General features: G+C 54.3%; 2 protein-coding genes across 3 annotated transcripts in view; one reads left to right on the plus strand and one right to left on the minus strand.

Annotated features, from left to right (window-relative positions):
* PPL (periplakin) overlaps positions 1–10,489 on the plus strand; it is a 43,923-nt gene extending 33,434 nt beyond the window's left edge. The window contains exons 13-22 of the mRNA XM_060078096.1: positions 436–533; positions 701–858; positions 1,798–1,976; positions 2,057–2,195; positions 2,950–3,143; positions 4,664–4,814; positions 5,566–5,649; positions 6,360–6,476; positions 6,976–7,068; positions 7,829–10,489. Of these exons, the coding sequence (XP_059934079.1) occupies positions 436–533; positions 701–858; positions 1,798–1,976; positions 2,057–2,195; positions 2,950–3,143; positions 4,664–4,814; positions 5,566–5,649; positions 6,360–6,476; positions 6,976–7,068; positions 7,829–10,489 (3,874 nt within the window). The remainder of the gene's footprint in view (positions 1–435; positions 534–700; positions 859–1,797; positions 1,977–2,056; positions 2,196–2,949; positions 3,144–4,663; positions 4,815–5,565; positions 5,650–6,359; positions 6,477–6,975; positions 7,069–7,828) is intronic.
* A 1,010-nt stretch (positions 10,490–11,499) lies between these two features.
* Positions 11,500–16,752, minus strand: part of UBN1 (ubinuclein 1) — a 37,569-nt gene continuing 32,316 nt past the window's right edge. Inside the window, exons 16-18 of one of the 2 annotated variants that reach the window (XM_060077972.1) lie at positions 15,983–16,226; positions 15,629–15,718; positions 11,500–13,627 (exon numbers count right to left, since the gene is read on the minus strand). In XM_060077972.1, coding sequence (XP_059933955.1) covers positions 13,578–13,627; positions 15,629–15,718; positions 15,983–16,226 — 384 coding nt within the window. In that variant the 3' untranslated portion in view covers positions 11,500–13,577. Of the gene's footprint in view, positions 13,628–15,423; positions 15,719–15,982; positions 16,227–16,752 lie in introns of those variants that run through there. The other variant, XM_060077971.1, reaches the window with a different exon arrangement.

Consider the following 16,752-nt stretch of genomic DNA (forward strand, 5'->3'; position numbering starts at 1 on the left):
GCTCAGTAGTTGTGGCTTGTGGGCTCTAGAGTGCAGGCTCAGTAGTTGTGGCGCACGGGCTTAGTTGCTCCGCAGCATGTGGGATCTTCCCGGGCCGAGGATCGAACCCCTGTCCCCTGCATTGGCAGGTAGATTCTTAACCACTGTGCCACCAGGGAAGCCCAAGGTAATTTTAGATAGTAAGACTTGCTATTGAAGAAAAGAGAGACAAAGAAAGGAAGGAGGAAAAGAAGGGCTCCGTTGAATCCAAGAGCAAAGAAAGACCAGCGTTTCAGCAAATCCTTTCTACGTGTGTCGTGTTAACTTTTCAAAGCATTTTGCTGAGCTTCCCGACTCCTCGAGGCTGTCTGTCCAGCCAGAGTCCAGGGTCCTCTATCAGTGGGCAGTAGGGGCAGTGGGCTGCCCCAGGTCCCCAGCCCGTTTTTGCTGTCACAGCCTGGGCAGCCAGTACCAGAGCCTGCGGCAGAAGGCAGCTGGGAGCAGAAGGGCGCTCCAGCAGCGGCTTGAGGTGCTGAAGGCAGAGAACTCTGGAGGTGGGTACCAGACGCTGCCTGAGGCTCTGGGGGGACAGGGAGGCAGGGCTGGGCCCAGGGTCTGTGCTGCAGATGGGACAGTGGAGGTGGGGAGGCTGGCCCTCCTACGCCCGCTCCCTGGGCCTCACGGTCCCCACTGCCACCCGACTCTGATTTCCCTCTGGCAGATGCCTCTGACCTGCAGGGCCGGCAGCTGCTGGCCGGCCTGGACAAGGTGGCCAGTGACCTGGACCGGCAGGAGAAGGCCATCACAGGGATCCTGCGGCCGCCGCTGGAGCAGGGCCGGGCCGTGCAGGACAGTGCTGAGCGGGCCAAAGACCTCAAGGTACCCCAGGCTGGGGGCAGAGGCTGGCCCACTGGCTCCCCGGGGCCCCTGCTCAAGGTCTTATCCCCATGGGATGTCTTGGCGCTCAAAAGGGACCACTTGCCACGTGTAACAGGAAGTCGTGAGTCGTGGGGAGGGGGGCTGCTCTAGGCCAAAGACTGAGGGGGTGCCTGAGGCCTGGAGCCCCCAGGACACACCCCCGGGAAAAAGGGCTCATGGCAGAGCTGACAGCAGCAGGACTGCCATCTGAGGAGGTCGGCACTGAGCTGAGTGAGAGGCCGCGGTGCCCGGCAGCACACGGGCTCGGGCGACAGGGCCGGCTCACTCGCCGTGACCACAGACACCGTTCAAGCCCAAACCTCAGTGTCTTCAGGAAAATGGGCGGATCCCCACTCAGGGGGGCCTCGACAGGATGGGGCAAGATGAGCCACATGAACACCATCTACTCCTCACCTCTTCTACACACACACACAGTTTCCCGGGTCCTCGGCGCCCTCCACGATGGGTGTGACCGTTCCCGGTTTACAGGAGAGGAACGGGGCTCAGAGAAGTGCCGTGGCCCTTGACGGGGCTCACACCAGGGCTGGTCTGGTTGGGGCTGAGCCAAGGCCAGAGGACGCCTGATACAGGGGTCGGGTTGGGGCTAGGCCCCACCATGTCCCCTCCTAAGCTGCTTGGAGTCGTACCCACCTCATTGGAGTTGTCCCCAAAGATGAGTAAAGCCGTGTGAAGTAGTGGGAACAGGATTAATATTCCCACTATTAATATTCATCACTCGTGAGTCACCATCCACTGTGTCAGAATTCCCAGGGATGTTCATTACAAACACAGACTCCTAGGCCAGCGCCCCAGATCCCCAGTCAGGCCTCCCGGGGAGGACATCTCTGGGTGGGGGTGGCTGCCGGCTGTGGTCAATGCGAGAGGCTCTGGTCCCCACAGAACATCACCAACGAGCTGCTGCGCATCGAGCCCGAGAAGTCGAGCAGCACGGCCGAGGGCGAGGCATTCATGCAGGCCCTCCCGGGCAGTGGCAGTGCGGCCCTGCTGAGGACACGGGTGGAGGATACCCAGCGCAGATATGAGCGCCTGGTGCAGCTGCTGGATGCGGCCCAGGAGAAGTGGGTGCAGGTGGGCAGTGGGGAGGCCGGGCGGGGTCAAAGGCCAGCACCGCCCCCCAACTCCTGACTCCTGTCCTCAGGGTTGACATCGCCAACCGCCTGGAGAAGAGCCTGCAGCAGGGCCGGGAGGTGCTGGCCTCATACGAAAACCAGCTGGCCCAGGAGGACACGGTGCCCAAGAGTGGCCATGCCCTGGACAGCAAGAGGCAGGAGCTGGCGGTGAGTGTGGGGACCCTGGGCCTCAGGAGCCTTTCTCTGAGCTGGGCATGGGCTGCAGGCACCCCTGCCACCCCACCTGTGGACAGTCGAGGGGCCCGAGGCCCAGGGCAGCAAAGTCTCTCCGGGTTTGGAGTCCCAGCCGCACACGGGGTTTCTGTGGCCTGTGGAAATCAGGTGCTGGTATCTTAAAATCGAACGTCCACATAATCCCCCCGGATTCCCAGTGTCTCTGGACAAGCAGATCTGGTCACCCGGACCCACATGCCTGCACGGCGCGTCAGCTGAGCGCAGGAGCCTCTGGCCCAGCCCAGCATCTGCCCTCTTCACCATTGCCGCCAGGCCCGCTCTAAGCATTGGGGTCTGTGAGCCCGCGGGAGGCCCCTTATTCAGAAACCACCTCACAAAACCCTTGCCCTTGTGGTGAGGACCTCACCTCAGAGCCCAGGAAACGGGCTTAGAGACCAGAGCCTTCACTAAGGCCACTCCAGTCCCGGGCACGGTGTCACAGGCATGTGCCGTGTGCCGCAGGGTTTTAGAAGCTAGTTTTCCCAGGGTATTGGTCATTGTAACAAAATGGAAACTGCAGAAATGACCACGGGTTTGAGGAGAAACTCAGAGGCAAAGCGCCGGTCCCTGCCCAGGTCCAGGCCTGCCACCCGCTAAAAGCAGGCAGCCCCAAGAGCTCTGAGTAGCACCATCCCGGGCCCCGGAGCTCTGGCCACAGCACCTGCCATCTGCCTCTCCGCCCCGGCAGGCCATGGCCTCCGAGCTGCAGGCCCGGCAGGCCCTCCTCAGCGAGGTGGAGCAGAATATGCAGGCCGCCAAGCAGTGCTCTGGCTTGCTGGCCAGCCGCTTCCAGGAGCACTGCCCGGACCTGGAGCGCCAGGAGGCCGAGGTGCACAAGCTGCGCCAGCGCTTTGACAACCTCTGCCAGCAGGTGGAGCTCAGGTGAGGGGGCCGCGGGGGGCCTCGGCTTAGTCTGCCTTAAGGCACCAAAGTGGGATTTCTGCAGACAACACTGAAGGCTGTTTGATTTCTAAATAATTTCCTCTTTCTGAAAAAAGCAGTACATATACAAGATAAAAAACACAAAGGGATTATAATGACCAAACCCTTACCCCAAGATCAGCATTGCTACCAGTTTCTTGTGTGTCCTTCCAAAAACATTCTGTATGAGCTGGGGTAGGTAATTAACGTACGAATGACAACACACCATACACAGTGTGTCTTGCTATTTTCTCTGTCATATATTTTCCCAGCCTGATGAGTCAGTAAGTGTTGCCTCCTCCTCTTCTGTTTTCTGGAAGAGTTTGTGTAGACTGGGTATTAATTGCTTAAATGCTTGGAAGAATTCACTACTGAAGCCATCTGGGCCTGCAATTTGTTTTTTTGTGTGTAAGAGGGTTTTTAACTACAAATTCAACCTCTTTAATAGATATTGGACCATTTGGGTCATCTAATGCTTGAGCAACTTCAGAAGTTTGTGTCTTTCAAGGACACATTTTCCATCTCATCAAGTTGTTGAGTTTATTGGCATAAAATTGTTCATAATATTCTCTTATCCTTGACTATCTGCAGGATCTGAGGGAATGTCCTCTCTCTCATTCCTGATGTTGTATCTTCTTCTGTTGTATCTGTTTATTCTTCTTGTCCCCCTGATCATTATGTCTGAGGTTTGTCACGTCATTGATGGTTTCAATGAACCAGCTTTGGTTGCAGTGATCTTTCTCCTGTTTTCCTGTTTCCTGTTTCACTGACATCTGCTCATTATTATTTCCTACTGCTGCTTACATTAAGTCCAATTTGCTCTTCTTTTTCTTTCTTAAGGTAGAAGCTTAGATTGTTGATTTGAAACCTTTCTTTTTTTTCTAATCTAAGCATTTAAAACTACATACTTCCCACTAAGCACTGCTTTCGTTGTGTCCCACAAATTTTGATGTTTTGATTTTCAGTGAGTTCAAAAGATTTCCTCACCTCCCTTGTGATTTCCCCTTGGATCCATGAGTTATTTAGGTCCTAGAATTCACAGTGGGCATCCCTGTGAGTCCACACAGGCGGGCCTTCCTGCGCTTTACAGAGGCCACACAGTATTCCAACACAATATTCCGTAATTTATCTAACTACTCCCTTCCTGGTGAACGTTTAGGTTACTTCCAGTTAAATTACTTTTTTTTTTCTTTTTGCGGTATGTGGGCCTCTCACTGTTGTGGCCTCTCCTGTTGCGGAGCACAGGCTCCGGACGCGCAGGCCCAGCGGCCATGGCTCACGGGCCCAGCCGCTCCGTGGCATATGGGATCCTCCCAGACCGGGGCACGAACCCGTATCCCCTGCATCGGCAGGCGGACTCTTAACCACTGCGCCACCAGGGAGGCCCCTAAATTACTTTTGATAACCTCTTTAAAAAGGGACGGCAGGCCGCTGTCAGTGAGATCTGAGAGCTCAAAGGCCTGACGGGCTTTGCCCCACAGGGTCCAGAGCCTGCAGAGCGCCCGGGCTGCTCACGACGCCTTCCGTAGTGGCTGCGACCGCCTGCTGCAGTTCCTGTCCCACATCCCCAGCTACGAGCCCCAGGAGACAGACAGCCTCGGCCAGATGGAGACCAAGCTGAACAACCAGAAGGTGAGAAGGCCACTTCCGCGTTCACAGGAGGATGGTCACAAGGGGGGTCGGACGTTAGCAAGCCCCTTCATGGACGGGGGCCTGGCAGCGGTCCTGGCCAGGCGGGCTCCCAGCACCCGAGTCTCTGACAAGGACGGGGTCTCCCTCACCTTTCCATCCTCAGTGCCCAGCACGGGGCCTGGCCCAGAGTGGACACTCCGTGCAAGCCAGCTAAATAAGCAAATACAGGGACACAGGGGAGCCCTCAGGGGGAAAAACCCATTTCCAAAGCCCAGAGTGCTGGCTCCCCAGAAGGCAGCAGGGCCTTGGGGTGAAGGACGAGGAACAGGAAGCCCAACAGCCTGGTCTCAAATCCTGCTCCCACCCCCATTAGCCATGCGCCCACGGGCCAGTCACTGCGCCGCACTGTGCCTGGGTTTCCTCGTTCATAAACTGGAGGTGAGGACGGTGCCTACCTCACAGGATGTTGGGAGATTCAGTGAGATAATCTAAGAAAGATACTAGAACAGTGCCTGACATTTCCATGCACTCAGTAAACACAACTTGCCTGCCAAAGATGATTATCTTCTTGGCCCTTCTTCACAGGGCCTTAGAATTGCCTTTTGTAACAAACAAATGTAAACAACGAAGCTGTTCGTTATACTTTGTGCTAGGAAGAATTCCAGACTCCAAGGAATCCAGCTACTCTATCTAGGTTTTGGATTTTTTTTTTTTTTAATTTTTGGTTTCCAAAGTCTCTGTTGTTTTACAGAACCTGCTAGATGAGATAGCAAGAAGGGAAGAGGAAGTACAGAAAGTCTACGCCCACTCCCAGCAGTACCAGCAAGCTGTCAAGGTGAGACGTGACACCCTGCCCGGAGTGTAAAGCAGCAGGGCCTCTTCCCACCAGCTGGTCCAGCGGGGGTGTCCTCAGGCATTGCTGGCGGCCACGCAAACCGGCACAGGCCTTTGGGAAACAAGATGGTACCGGGCATCGAATACCAGAAAAGGATTTTCTACTGTTTAAAACAGTAACTGGGGGAATTTATCCTAAAGGAAAAAGTATGAAATAATAATAATGTGGGATTAACAAAATCATTGTACAACAGAATTATTTACAATAGCAAAACAGACAAACTAGAAATAACCTAAATGTCCAATAGCAGAAGGACGGCTAGTAAATTATCATCTAACCACACAATGGATGTTAAAGTCATCAAACTGATCCACAGGAGGATTAGGAGGAGGCAACATGAGAAAAGCCATAACTCTTATGATACAGAGTTCAATGAAGAAAGCAGAATGCCATGGTCTCTAGGCCAGGGAAGGCCTGGAAGGAGCATGCTTTGGGGACGGAGGGGGATTGTGGGCCTACTTTTTCTCGTCTCACGTGTTATTCAGGGACCTAGGTACGTACCACTGATGGATCTATGGTTCTCAAAACCTCCTGGCAGGCAGAACAGGGTATGGCTGAGCGGAAGACCTTTGCAGTCAGCTGGAAGGGGCATAAGAACGTTTTGGTCTCACCTGCTCTTGTCTGCCCTCTGCCACGTCTCTCTCACGCAGGACTATGAGTTGGAAGCAGAGAAACTCAGGTCCCTCCTTGACTTGGAGAATGGAAGAAGCAGCCACATGAGCAAGAGGGCCAGGCTCCAGTCCCCTGCCGCCAAAGTGAGGGAAGAGGTGAGCTCTGCAGGCCAGGCCTTCTCAGGGTTCCCTCGCTCCGGAGAGCATGGCATGCAGGCCTCAGAGACGCACACACAATAGGGAAACTGGCCCAAGAGCCCTCCTGGGTGCCAACAGGTTCAGTAAGAGGAGACAACTTACTCTGGGGTGGCGACATTGATATGCCTAGAAAGACAGCCTGCTGGGTTTATCTAGGCCAGAGCCACGGACTCCCCCTGCTCCCCCTAAGTAAGTACACACACACCCAGGGCCGATGTTATCAGCTCCTTCCATACACGAACGCGTTAAGGCTCAGAGACAGACCTGCTCAAGGTCACTCGCTGGGGATTTAGGCTTCTGACTCTAAATCCAGTTTTCTCTCCTGTAGATGAGACTGTAGTAGAACTCCAGGTAGGAAGGGGCAAGAAGGTACCCTCTCTCCCCAAATGCCAGACTTTTCAAACACCGTCCAGCTCAGCTTCGCTTAGCCTGTTGCCTCCTGTCTGCTCTCCTGTAGGAAACGGCTCTTGCTGCCAAGTTCACGGAAGTTAATGCCATCAACAGACAGAGGCTGCAGAATCTGGAGTTTGCTCTGAATCTCCTGAGACAGGTAATGGATCTCAGTAAGGCATTCTACTCAAAACTATCCCAAGAGCTGAGAAATAAGACTCATTGTGCCTTAGAGAAACAGCCTGTGAACCAGTGGGCGTGTCCCCCTGCGAACAGGGTTGGGTGGCGCCAGTGCAGATGCCAGCCCACCCCTGTGCCCCTGTGGACATGAGTCCAACCTACGTGTCCCATTCCTCAAACATTTGCTGAGTACCCAGAAAAAGGTAACTTATTTTTAAAAGCCCAAAACGTTAACGACAACATTGTAATAGTTAAGAAAGTGGAAGCAACTCAATATTCACCAGCAATGGGTGTGCGACTGAGCCAGGGTCTGTCCACACAATGGAAAATGACGAAGCTGTCACACGACGAGGTGGCGCTCTCTGTGCCGCTGCAGATTCTCTCATAAGTGCAACAAGCAGCATGCAGAACAGGCATCACCGTTAGTGTGGAAAAAATAAATATGTGTCACACGCAAAAATATACGTGTCTCAAAGGTGACAGTATCCTGTAGGAACAGGACCAGAGGTGACAGAGAGCCTCTGCTTCACACTCTTCTGTGGTTTTAAAATATTTTCCCAGACGCATCTAAACTAGTTGTTTTACCATTTTCAAAAGGAAGCCTAGGACTCTAGTGAACCCGGCACTGAGGGGGTCCCCTAGGGACCGCAGGACAAGCAGTCTGACCTCTGGCGGGTAGCCAGGTGGGCTTGGGCCGTGCAGAGTCCAGCATTAATCCTGCGCTGTCTTCTCCTTCCCAGCAGGCTGAGGCAGGCACGAGCCATGAGGCCCTGCCCGGGAGCAAGCCGGGCTCCGGAGCAGAGGAGACGTGGAAGATTCAGAAGGAGCTGGACGAGGAGACGGAGCGGAGGCAGCAGCTGGAGGATGAGGTCAGGAGCACCCAGGAGGAGATCCGGACCCTGCAGAACCAGAGCCCGCAGGAAGCGGTGGTGAGGAAGGAGGTGCTCAAGAAGGTGCCAGACCCCACGCTGGAGGAGAGCTACCGGCAGACGCAGCAGACCCTGGTGGAGGAGCAGCGCAAGAACCAGCTGCTGCAGGAGGAGCTGGAGGCGCTGCAGCTGCGGCTGCGCACCCTGGAGCAGGAGGCCAGGGACGGGGGGCAGGAGTACATGGTCAAGGAGGTTCTGCGCATCGAGCCGGACCAAACCCAGGCCAACGAGGTCCTGAGGCTAAGGGAGGAGCTGGAGGAGCTGCGGCGGCAGAAGGGCACCCGGGAGGCAGAGGCTCTCCTTCTGCAGCAGCGCATCGCAGCCCTGGCCCAGGAGAAGAACCAGGTGCGGGAGAAGGTCACCGAGAAGGAGGTGGTGAAACTGCAGAATGACCCCCAGCTGGAGGCAGAGTTCCGGAAGCTGCAGGAGGACCAGCAGCGGGAGCACCAGCTCAGGGAGAAGCAGGAGGAGGAGCTGAGCTTCCTCCAGGACAAGCTGAAGAGGCTGGAGAAGGAGCGGGCCATGGCCGAGAGCAAAATCACCATCAGGGAGGTGCTCAAGGTGGAAAAGGATGTGGCAACCGAGAGGGAGGTGGGTGACCTCAAACGCCAGTATGAGGACGAGGCTGCCAAGGCTCGTGCCAACAAGAGGGAGAAAACAGGGCTGCTCCGAAAGATCTGGGCCTTGGAGGAGGAAAACGCCAAAGTGGTCGTGCAGGAGAAAGTGCGGGAGATCGTCCGGCCAGACCCCAAGGCAGAGAGTGAGGTGGCCAACCTCCGCCTGGAGCTGGTCGAGCAGGAGTGCAAGTACCGGGGGGCCGAGGAGCAGCTGAAGAGCTACCAGAGTGAGCTGGAGGTGCTCCGGAGGCGGGGCCCCCAGGTGGAGGTCAAGGAAGTGACGAAGGAGATCATCAAGTACAAGACTGACCCCGAGATGGAGAAAGAGCTTCAGAGGCTCAGGGAGGAGATCATCGACAAGACCAGACTCATCGAAAGGTGTGACCTGGAGATCTACCAGCTGAAGCAGGAGATCCAGTCCCTGAAAGAGGCCAAACCCCAGGTGCAGACCAAGGAAGTGGTCCAGGAGATCCTGCAGTTCCAGGAAGACCCCCAGACCAAAGAGGAAGTGGAGTCTCTGAGGGCCCAGCTGTCAGAGGAACAGAAGAAGCAAGTGGATCTGGAAAGAGAGAGGGCGTCCCAGGAGGAGAAAATCAAACAGAAGGAGGAGGAGCTTTCCCAGGTGAAGGAGAAGATGGTCCAGCAGGAGGTCGTCAGGTACGAGGAGGAGCCGGGCCTGCAGGCCGAGGTGAACGCCTTCACCGAGAGCATCGACGCGGAGCTGCAGCAGATTGATGGCCTCCGTGGGGAGCTGCAGCAGCTACAGCGCAGGCGAGCGGAGCTGGAGCACCAGCTGGAGGAGCTGGAGCGCGAGCGGCAGACACGCAGGGAGGCCGAGCTGGAGGTGCAGCACCTGAAGCAGCGGTTGGCCCAGCTGGAGGAGGAGGAGGAGGAGGCCCGGGAAAAGGTGACCCTCAAGCAGAAGGTGGTGCTGCAGCAGGACCCCCAGCAGGCCCGGGAGCACACCCTGCTCGCGCTGCAGCTGGAGGAAGAGCGGCACCGGCGGCAGGTCCTGGAGTGTGAGCTCGAGACCCTGAAGAAAAAGCTGGAGCACCTGGAGAAGATGGAGGTCAAGGAGAAGGTGGTCTTCTCCAAGAGCATCCAGGTGGAGAGAGGCGACACCGAGCAGGAGATTCAGAAGCTGAAGAGCAGCCTGGAGGCGGAGAGCCAGAGCAAGAGGGAGCTGGACATGGAGGTGAGCCGGCTGGAGGCCAAGCTGTCGGAGCTGGAGTTCTGTAACTCCAAGTCATCCAAGGAGCTGGATTTCTTGAGGGAAGAGAACCACAAACTGCAGCTGGAGCGGCAGAGCCTGCTGCTCGAGGCCCGCAGGCTCCAGTCCGAAATCGAGATGGCAGTGGCAGAGACGCAGGGTCTAAGGAGCATGCCAGTGGCGGCGGACCCCGGGGCGCACTGCCGCCTCCAGTCCCTGGAGCAGGAGCTGGACGACCTCAGGCAGCTCTCCAGAGACAAAGACCTGGAGATCGATGAGCTGCAGCGGCGCCTGGGCTCTGTGGCCATCAAGCGGGAGCAAAGGGAGAACCACCTGCGGCGCTCCATCGTGGTCATCGACCCCGACTCGGGCCGCGAGCTGTCCCCAGAGGAAGCCCACCGGGCCGGCCTCATCGACTGGAACATGTTTGTGAAACTCAGGAGCCAGGAGTGTGACTGGGAGGAAATCTCTGTCAAGGGTCCCAACGGGGAGTCCTCCGTGATCCATGACAGGAAGTCTGGCAAGAAGTTCTCCATCGAAGAGGCCCTGCAGGACGGAAGGCTGACCCCTGCCCAGTACGACCGCTACATCAACAAGGATATGTCCATCCAGGAGCTGGCCGTCCTGGTGTCTGGGGAGAAGTAGGCACGGCCCCACCCTCACCTTCCTGGAAGCAGATGCTGGCTCTCTCCTGCCCAGTACTCTCCTCGGTATCTTTTCTCCCTGGCCCCGTGCACCTCCTAATCCATGCAGAACCCTGTGTGTCCCCCAGCTGCTCAGAGCACAGCTCAACCACAAGTGGGACAGGCACCTGCTGAACGGTCATCCAACCAGGTGAGTGACCTGCTTCATCTCCCGATGATTCAAACCCGCAGTGCCCTTCTTCTTCTTTTCCCACAGTCCCATAAACAGACTCCTTGTGTGATACCTGGAAGCAACTGAAAACTACTAAAGCACACAACGACCAACAACTGGGGTGGACAAGCCCACTCCATGTAGCACTGGCCTCCACACCCCAGCAGGGGAAACTCTAGGGCAGAAAGGCTCCCCACTTCAGCAAAGCAACAGCTCCCCAGGCCTGCAACCTGCATTCACACCCCTTGGGATCTGGCTCAGCCAACTCTTCGTCAGAGGCCTTCTGGGGAGACGGATCTAGGCTCTATGCCAGAAAAGGCGCAAAGAAACCAGAACAGCATCTGACCCTGGTGCTCGAATGAAGCTTAACTGTCAAGCCAGACTGTCCCAAGAAAACGCACCATCAGGGAACGTTTCATGTTCTGAAATTCAAGTACTTTCCTAGTGGACTGTGTTGCTGTTAGCCTTAGATTCGGTGCCTAGTCCTGCTTATTATCTCACTGCCATTTAGTAAACTCCACAGTTGATTTTCTACCAAACAAATTTCGGGTCCTCTGTATCTCACGTATTATGTAAGAAAATGGGAAGTAATAGAGAACTCTATTTATAGTGCAAAAATAAACAAACACCTGGTGGCTTGATTCTAATTTCATGGTGTGTTTCTTCCTCTTTTGCATGTGAGGCTTATTCGCCAACACCCTCTTGGCTTTTAGCCAAAAAGAATATTCCCTACATACCAGCTCCTAAGGGAGAAAGAATTACTTGCAAATATGGTAAAAGGAAATAAATGAGAAACGATGTTTTGGAAACCTTGAAACAATTTATTGGGTGGTTTTATACAAGATTAACAATTTCCACACCACCCCAACACCAACATAGTCGCTGCATGAAAGCCACAGCCCTTTCACACCCAAGAAACGCCGGCAAGGAAAGCCCTGCAGCGCCGTGGCCCGTGAGCCCGCTCCGCCAACAGACCTACCTTGCCGTGGCTCTTTAAGTCATTCACTCTTTCGTTACCACAAATAAAGCATCAACAAGGAAAAGAAACCTCATAAACTCCCCATCAAAGAAACGTTTCCCTGAGGCAAGAGGCATCACTAGATTCCTAAGAATGAGGGGATCCTGCTCCAGCCGCACACTCAGTGGTGCTCGGGGAGGAGGGAGCACTGCAGGGAAGGGAACCAGGGTGTTCTCCTGCTGCTCAGCGTTCACGGACGGCCTCTGCGCGGCTCTGAGCTCAGCAATACAAATCTCTTCTTTGGCTCTTTTGCTACTACCTAAGACTATTCTGTAAACTGGAAACCCAAGTTGCAAAAAATAGATATAATAAAGGGATAAGGAATCCACTTAGCCCAATGTGAAACACATGTTGGTTTTTATGTAAAAAAGAGCACAAGCCTGGCCGACTAGCTGGCAGAGGTCTTGCTCCCTCTGGAAACCAGGCAACCTCTGTGTGAATCGTGAGTTACCAAGCGTTGTATCCTGGGAGTCAGGAACCAAGAGAGCTGCCCGTGTCTCCACACAGGCGTACATTCTGAGGAGGCTGTTTACTCTCAACGTATCAGAAATCACTTAGCTAGAGCAGTCAGTTCAGACTTCACAGGACAGGCAAGTGCTGTAAAAATCTTTGTGAAGCAGCCACTGGGTGAGTGGGGACAGTGGGATGACTTGAGCTCCGGGGTAACTGTCCCAACCTGTCTCTGACGTGCTCTCCAAGCTCGTCAGCATGTCACCCTGAAGTCAATGCATAGCCCTGCTGCCTGGAGAGCCAGGACCTCCAGGCCTGTTTCTACACGGCAGATGCTTCACAGAGGCCTGTTCCTGCAGCTCTGCCTGAGAATGGTTTTTAAATAAACTGGAATGTCTACCTGCGACTTGGAACCCCTCATATCCTTGGCCCTCGAAGAGATGAAGAAGGGCTCTGGGGCTCTGAAGTCCACCTGTATGAACTCTGGAAAAACAAAGCGGGGGCCCTGGCTGAACTGGGACCTGGGATTTGTGGGCCCAGATGACCTTCAAGTCAGGACGGCAGAGATTATGATGTGCAACCATAAAAAACTCAAACTGGCTATGTCTTAAATACAGACATATCTTTAAAAAAGGTCTTCATCTGAGATCCACTCAGAGGGCTGAATGGATGTGTGTCTAATTCTGCTCCACCATAAAGGCACTGGAATTATGTCTTCCTAGGAACAACATGACTTGCGAAGAACAGTCCCATTCTATCCAATGCATTTAATGGTAAGGATGAAAACTGAGCCAAAAATAAGTGTCTTTAAAAATCCTACCACAATTGTTGAATCTACAAAGGTCTTTTCTCTAAAAGAGCTTCATTGTCATGTTCAGTGGCGAGACGGGCCCCCACAATGAGCACACATTGGGTGTATTTTTCAAAGAACAAGGAACATCTCCCAGCTGTGATGTTAGCTGGGTTTGTCCTGTTGAGCACACAGCCTGAGGATGGACAGACACCGTGACCATCCAGGGAGCCCACTGTGGCCAGAAGGAGCCCCGACCAGTAGGGTGCCATGAGGTACTCTGACCAAATGTGAGGGGGTCGGGCAGATGTGAAGCACAGGTGCGCCACCTACTCTGCCCCGCCACCAGAGCTCTGAACACGAGCCGGTGCGCTCCCCAGCCTAGTGCTGCCCCTCTGACGATTGTCTGCAACAGAGTGAGAGGCCTGGAGCACGAGGCTGGTCAGGGCCTCCAGAGAAGCACGGGGCTGCTCCCCTAACTGAAGGCACATCACACGTGCCAAGAGACGCTCCACTTAGCACTCATGCCTTCTCCAGAAGAAAATCAATGGCAGAAAGAGCATAGTTATTATCCGACTTCCGAGACCTACTCGTTCAGCTTCCAGCCTTTCCCTTGAAAGTCACAATTTCCGTGGTACACTGGGCCCTTTCCCATGAAGCTGAGAAGCATCTGAAAAAGAATAAGCAAAAACAGAGCATAAGATTTTCAGGATCTCTGATTCCCTTAAGGCAGCAGTAACCAAACCTCAAGGGGATCACTTCTTAAATAGCAAAAGCCCCTGAACACTGAATGTTCTAAGGCTCAAAGAAGCCGGATACGCTGACAGGTTATGTGAGTGTGCTGCTCCTTGCAGTGGTGCAGAGTGCCACACACTGGGAGGGCAGCTGCTGGCTGAGCACCGTGTTCAGAGAACCGCGGCTCTGCTGTGCAACACGGACCACTCCAGTTCTCAGGCACAGCTGTCATCCCCAGGCAGAACCGGACTCCATGGTGAGGACTGAAAAGCACAGTGAGCATCCACACCATCAAAGACCCTCAGGTCCTAAAAGGACAAGCTCAAAGGCACTAGCATTCTGAGTCCACGTGGGAAAGAAAGGAAAACAGATACAAGTCACAGCTGGAACAAGCAGAGAGCTTTTCGCTGACAATCACTCAATGTAATCCTACAACGCAAAGAATGTCTAAAAGAGAGATATTCAAATAGCCTGTTTTAGCATAGATGCTTTTCAGATAGCGTTTCAACACCCAGAGGAAAAACAGGTAGGAAATGGTACAAGAAAACCCTTTTCCCTTTTTTGCTGAAAATACCACAGACCAATGGTCATGTTTTCAATGGCTCTTCAATTATTTTCTGTTTGAGTGTTCCGGAAAGCAGAGAAAGTGCAATCTTTCAACAGCCACAAGCTCTCGCCTGGATGGCTCTGTGACCACTAGCTTGTGGAATGAGTCCCTGAATCTGACTGCTTCTCCAGAGGAAAACGGAGTAACTGCTGATACAGGCTTAGCACCCCTGTTTCTTTCTCTGAAAAAGCAACATTTCCATCTTGGGGATTTACAGTCCATTCTTGCACCTAGCTGGCCTCTGGCAGTCACTATGAACGTGTCAGCCTCAGGACACAGGGCCAGGGACCCACGGCATATCTGGAGGCGGACATGGGGCCAGGGACCCACGGCACATCTGGAGGCGGACACGGGGCCAAAGCTCTCAGCACGGCAGGTCCCAGGCACGTCCAGCTGGGCAGCTCCCCACCTCACATCTACCCAGGACCCGTCCACCAGGGCTACCCAGGCTCAGCTTCCTCAAGAATGGCTCTCACCTGAGCAATGTAGCCCCCAGGTCGTTTCTGGAACAGGTCTAGAGTAGTAAGAAGAGCAGCAGGCCAAAACAGAGATCCCGTGAGGGTTCCCAGCAGCACTGCATTACGTGTGCCTAAGGGCCAAGGTCCCAGGACAGGGCAAGGCAGACCACTCACTGTGTAGGTGCTGGCTCAGGGCCCTCTTCTCACAGCTATGGACCTAGGGCTGTAGGCCAGTCCCTTTCTGAAAGGCACTGCTCTACGGAGAGGAGACCCAGGGAAGACAGGGAACGCTGCGCCTCAGTCGTGTCGTGATCCCAAATCTCTGCGTTGACACCTGGACTGAAGAGAAAGCTGCTCCTCTCCTGGACACATGCTGACATCAGGGATAAGGGTCCCTCCCGAAGCCTCGCCACTGTCACCTGCTGCTGCTACTTGGACTTTCCCTTTTACTTAAACTAAATTTAGTGTCTTCTGTTAGCTGGTACCCCCTAGAAGGAGTAGCAGTGTGAACCTAAAGGCGGTAGTGCCCCAACTAGCCCTTGGGAAATCAGCACCATTACCCTTCTAGTTTTTGTTAATTAAAGAGGAAATGCTGAGCTATGGGTGGGGAACTCCTCAGCCTTGTACACAGGCCATCATGACTTCCTCTGTGATCACATAGAGCAAGGCTGACCCAGGAGATATCACAGCAGTAGACAGAGCCTGTGTCCCTCAGTCTGAGTACCCACAGAGCCAAGCCTCAGACGACAAACCCACACAACATGGTGACAACGAGAGGCAGACACTTACGTCCTTGGCAGCAGACAAGGCCTCTGATGGGGGAGGGGAATGGCCCACAGTGCATGTGGCACTCTGACCACCTGGAAATTACCTGGCAGACTCTGCGGGATGTGGGTAGACACGGCAGCGTGTGGGAGAGGTGCTGCGCGGGGCGGGCTGGAGTGCAAGCCAGCCAGGAGACCTGAGAGGAAACAGGAAGGGAGAGAAGAACAAAGCACACACACTGAAGACAGGAGTGGAAAGCAGCTTCGGTGCTCCAGAGCCCCAGGCGACCTACTGCACTAGTTCTGGATGGAAACCCCCAGGGGGTGGCTCAGCAGGGTCCCCGGGAAGGCTGCCCACGGTCTCACACCAGACAAACACAGGAACCCAGCACATGACAACAGAACCTGTGGGTCACACAGAGGCACTTTACCTCCAGTGTGGGGAGGAAGGAGACACTTACTGTGGCCGAGGCCGTGGTGGAACGTCCCAGGGGCAGGGCCTGTGACGATGGCATCCTTGGAGACCCCTGCTTTAGCGGAGGAGTCAGCACTAAAGGAGATTACGTGGAGGGGGAGCTGGGAGATAATCCCCAAGGGGTTCGAGTTCAAGGCCCCAGGCAGCTTTGGGCTGCCTGCCTTGTAGGATGAAGACAGCAGATTTAAGGGTGAGGAGCTGGTCAGCAGCACAGCCCCACTCGTTCCTTTCTGGGGAGGAAGCACACAACAGGATCAGCACTCCAGCCCCATCCAGAGCTCACTCACAAGCCAAACCTGTTACCATACCTGGGGGGACAAATGCACGTCAGCCACCCCTTGTGAAGGAACCCCCTCCACTGCAGCCCCAAAGGGAGGAGGAAGACAGTCTCTGTGAACTGGCATGGAAGGGCTCCCAGAACAGAGTTCATTTTAAAAAGCAGGTGTTAAATATGCCTTCCTTGTGCAAGAAAGGGAAGGATACCCACAAATATAAGTATATAGGAATATGTGTATGTGTATACTTATATCCATAAAACACACACACACACACACACATTTATAAGTATTAATCTTTGTTTTTAGAAAGAAACAGGAAAAACCTGGAAACTAAGGAACAGTTACAGGGGGTGTAGGAGGAGGACACAGGCAAGCAAAACTTTGCTCAACACACCTTTCTATAGTTTTGTCCTTTGCAACCACATGGTTGTCTTATATATTGGTAAAATGGAGAAAAAAATAAGCTCACTCTCATTTC

This window comes from Mesoplodon densirostris, chromosome 16, assembly GCF_025265405.1.
Source record: "Mesoplodon densirostris isolate mMesDen1 chromosome 16, mMesDen1 primary haplotype, whole genome shotgun sequence".
Lineage (NCBI taxonomy): Eukaryota > Metazoa > Chordata > Mammalia > Artiodactyla > Ziphiidae > Mesoplodon > Mesoplodon densirostris.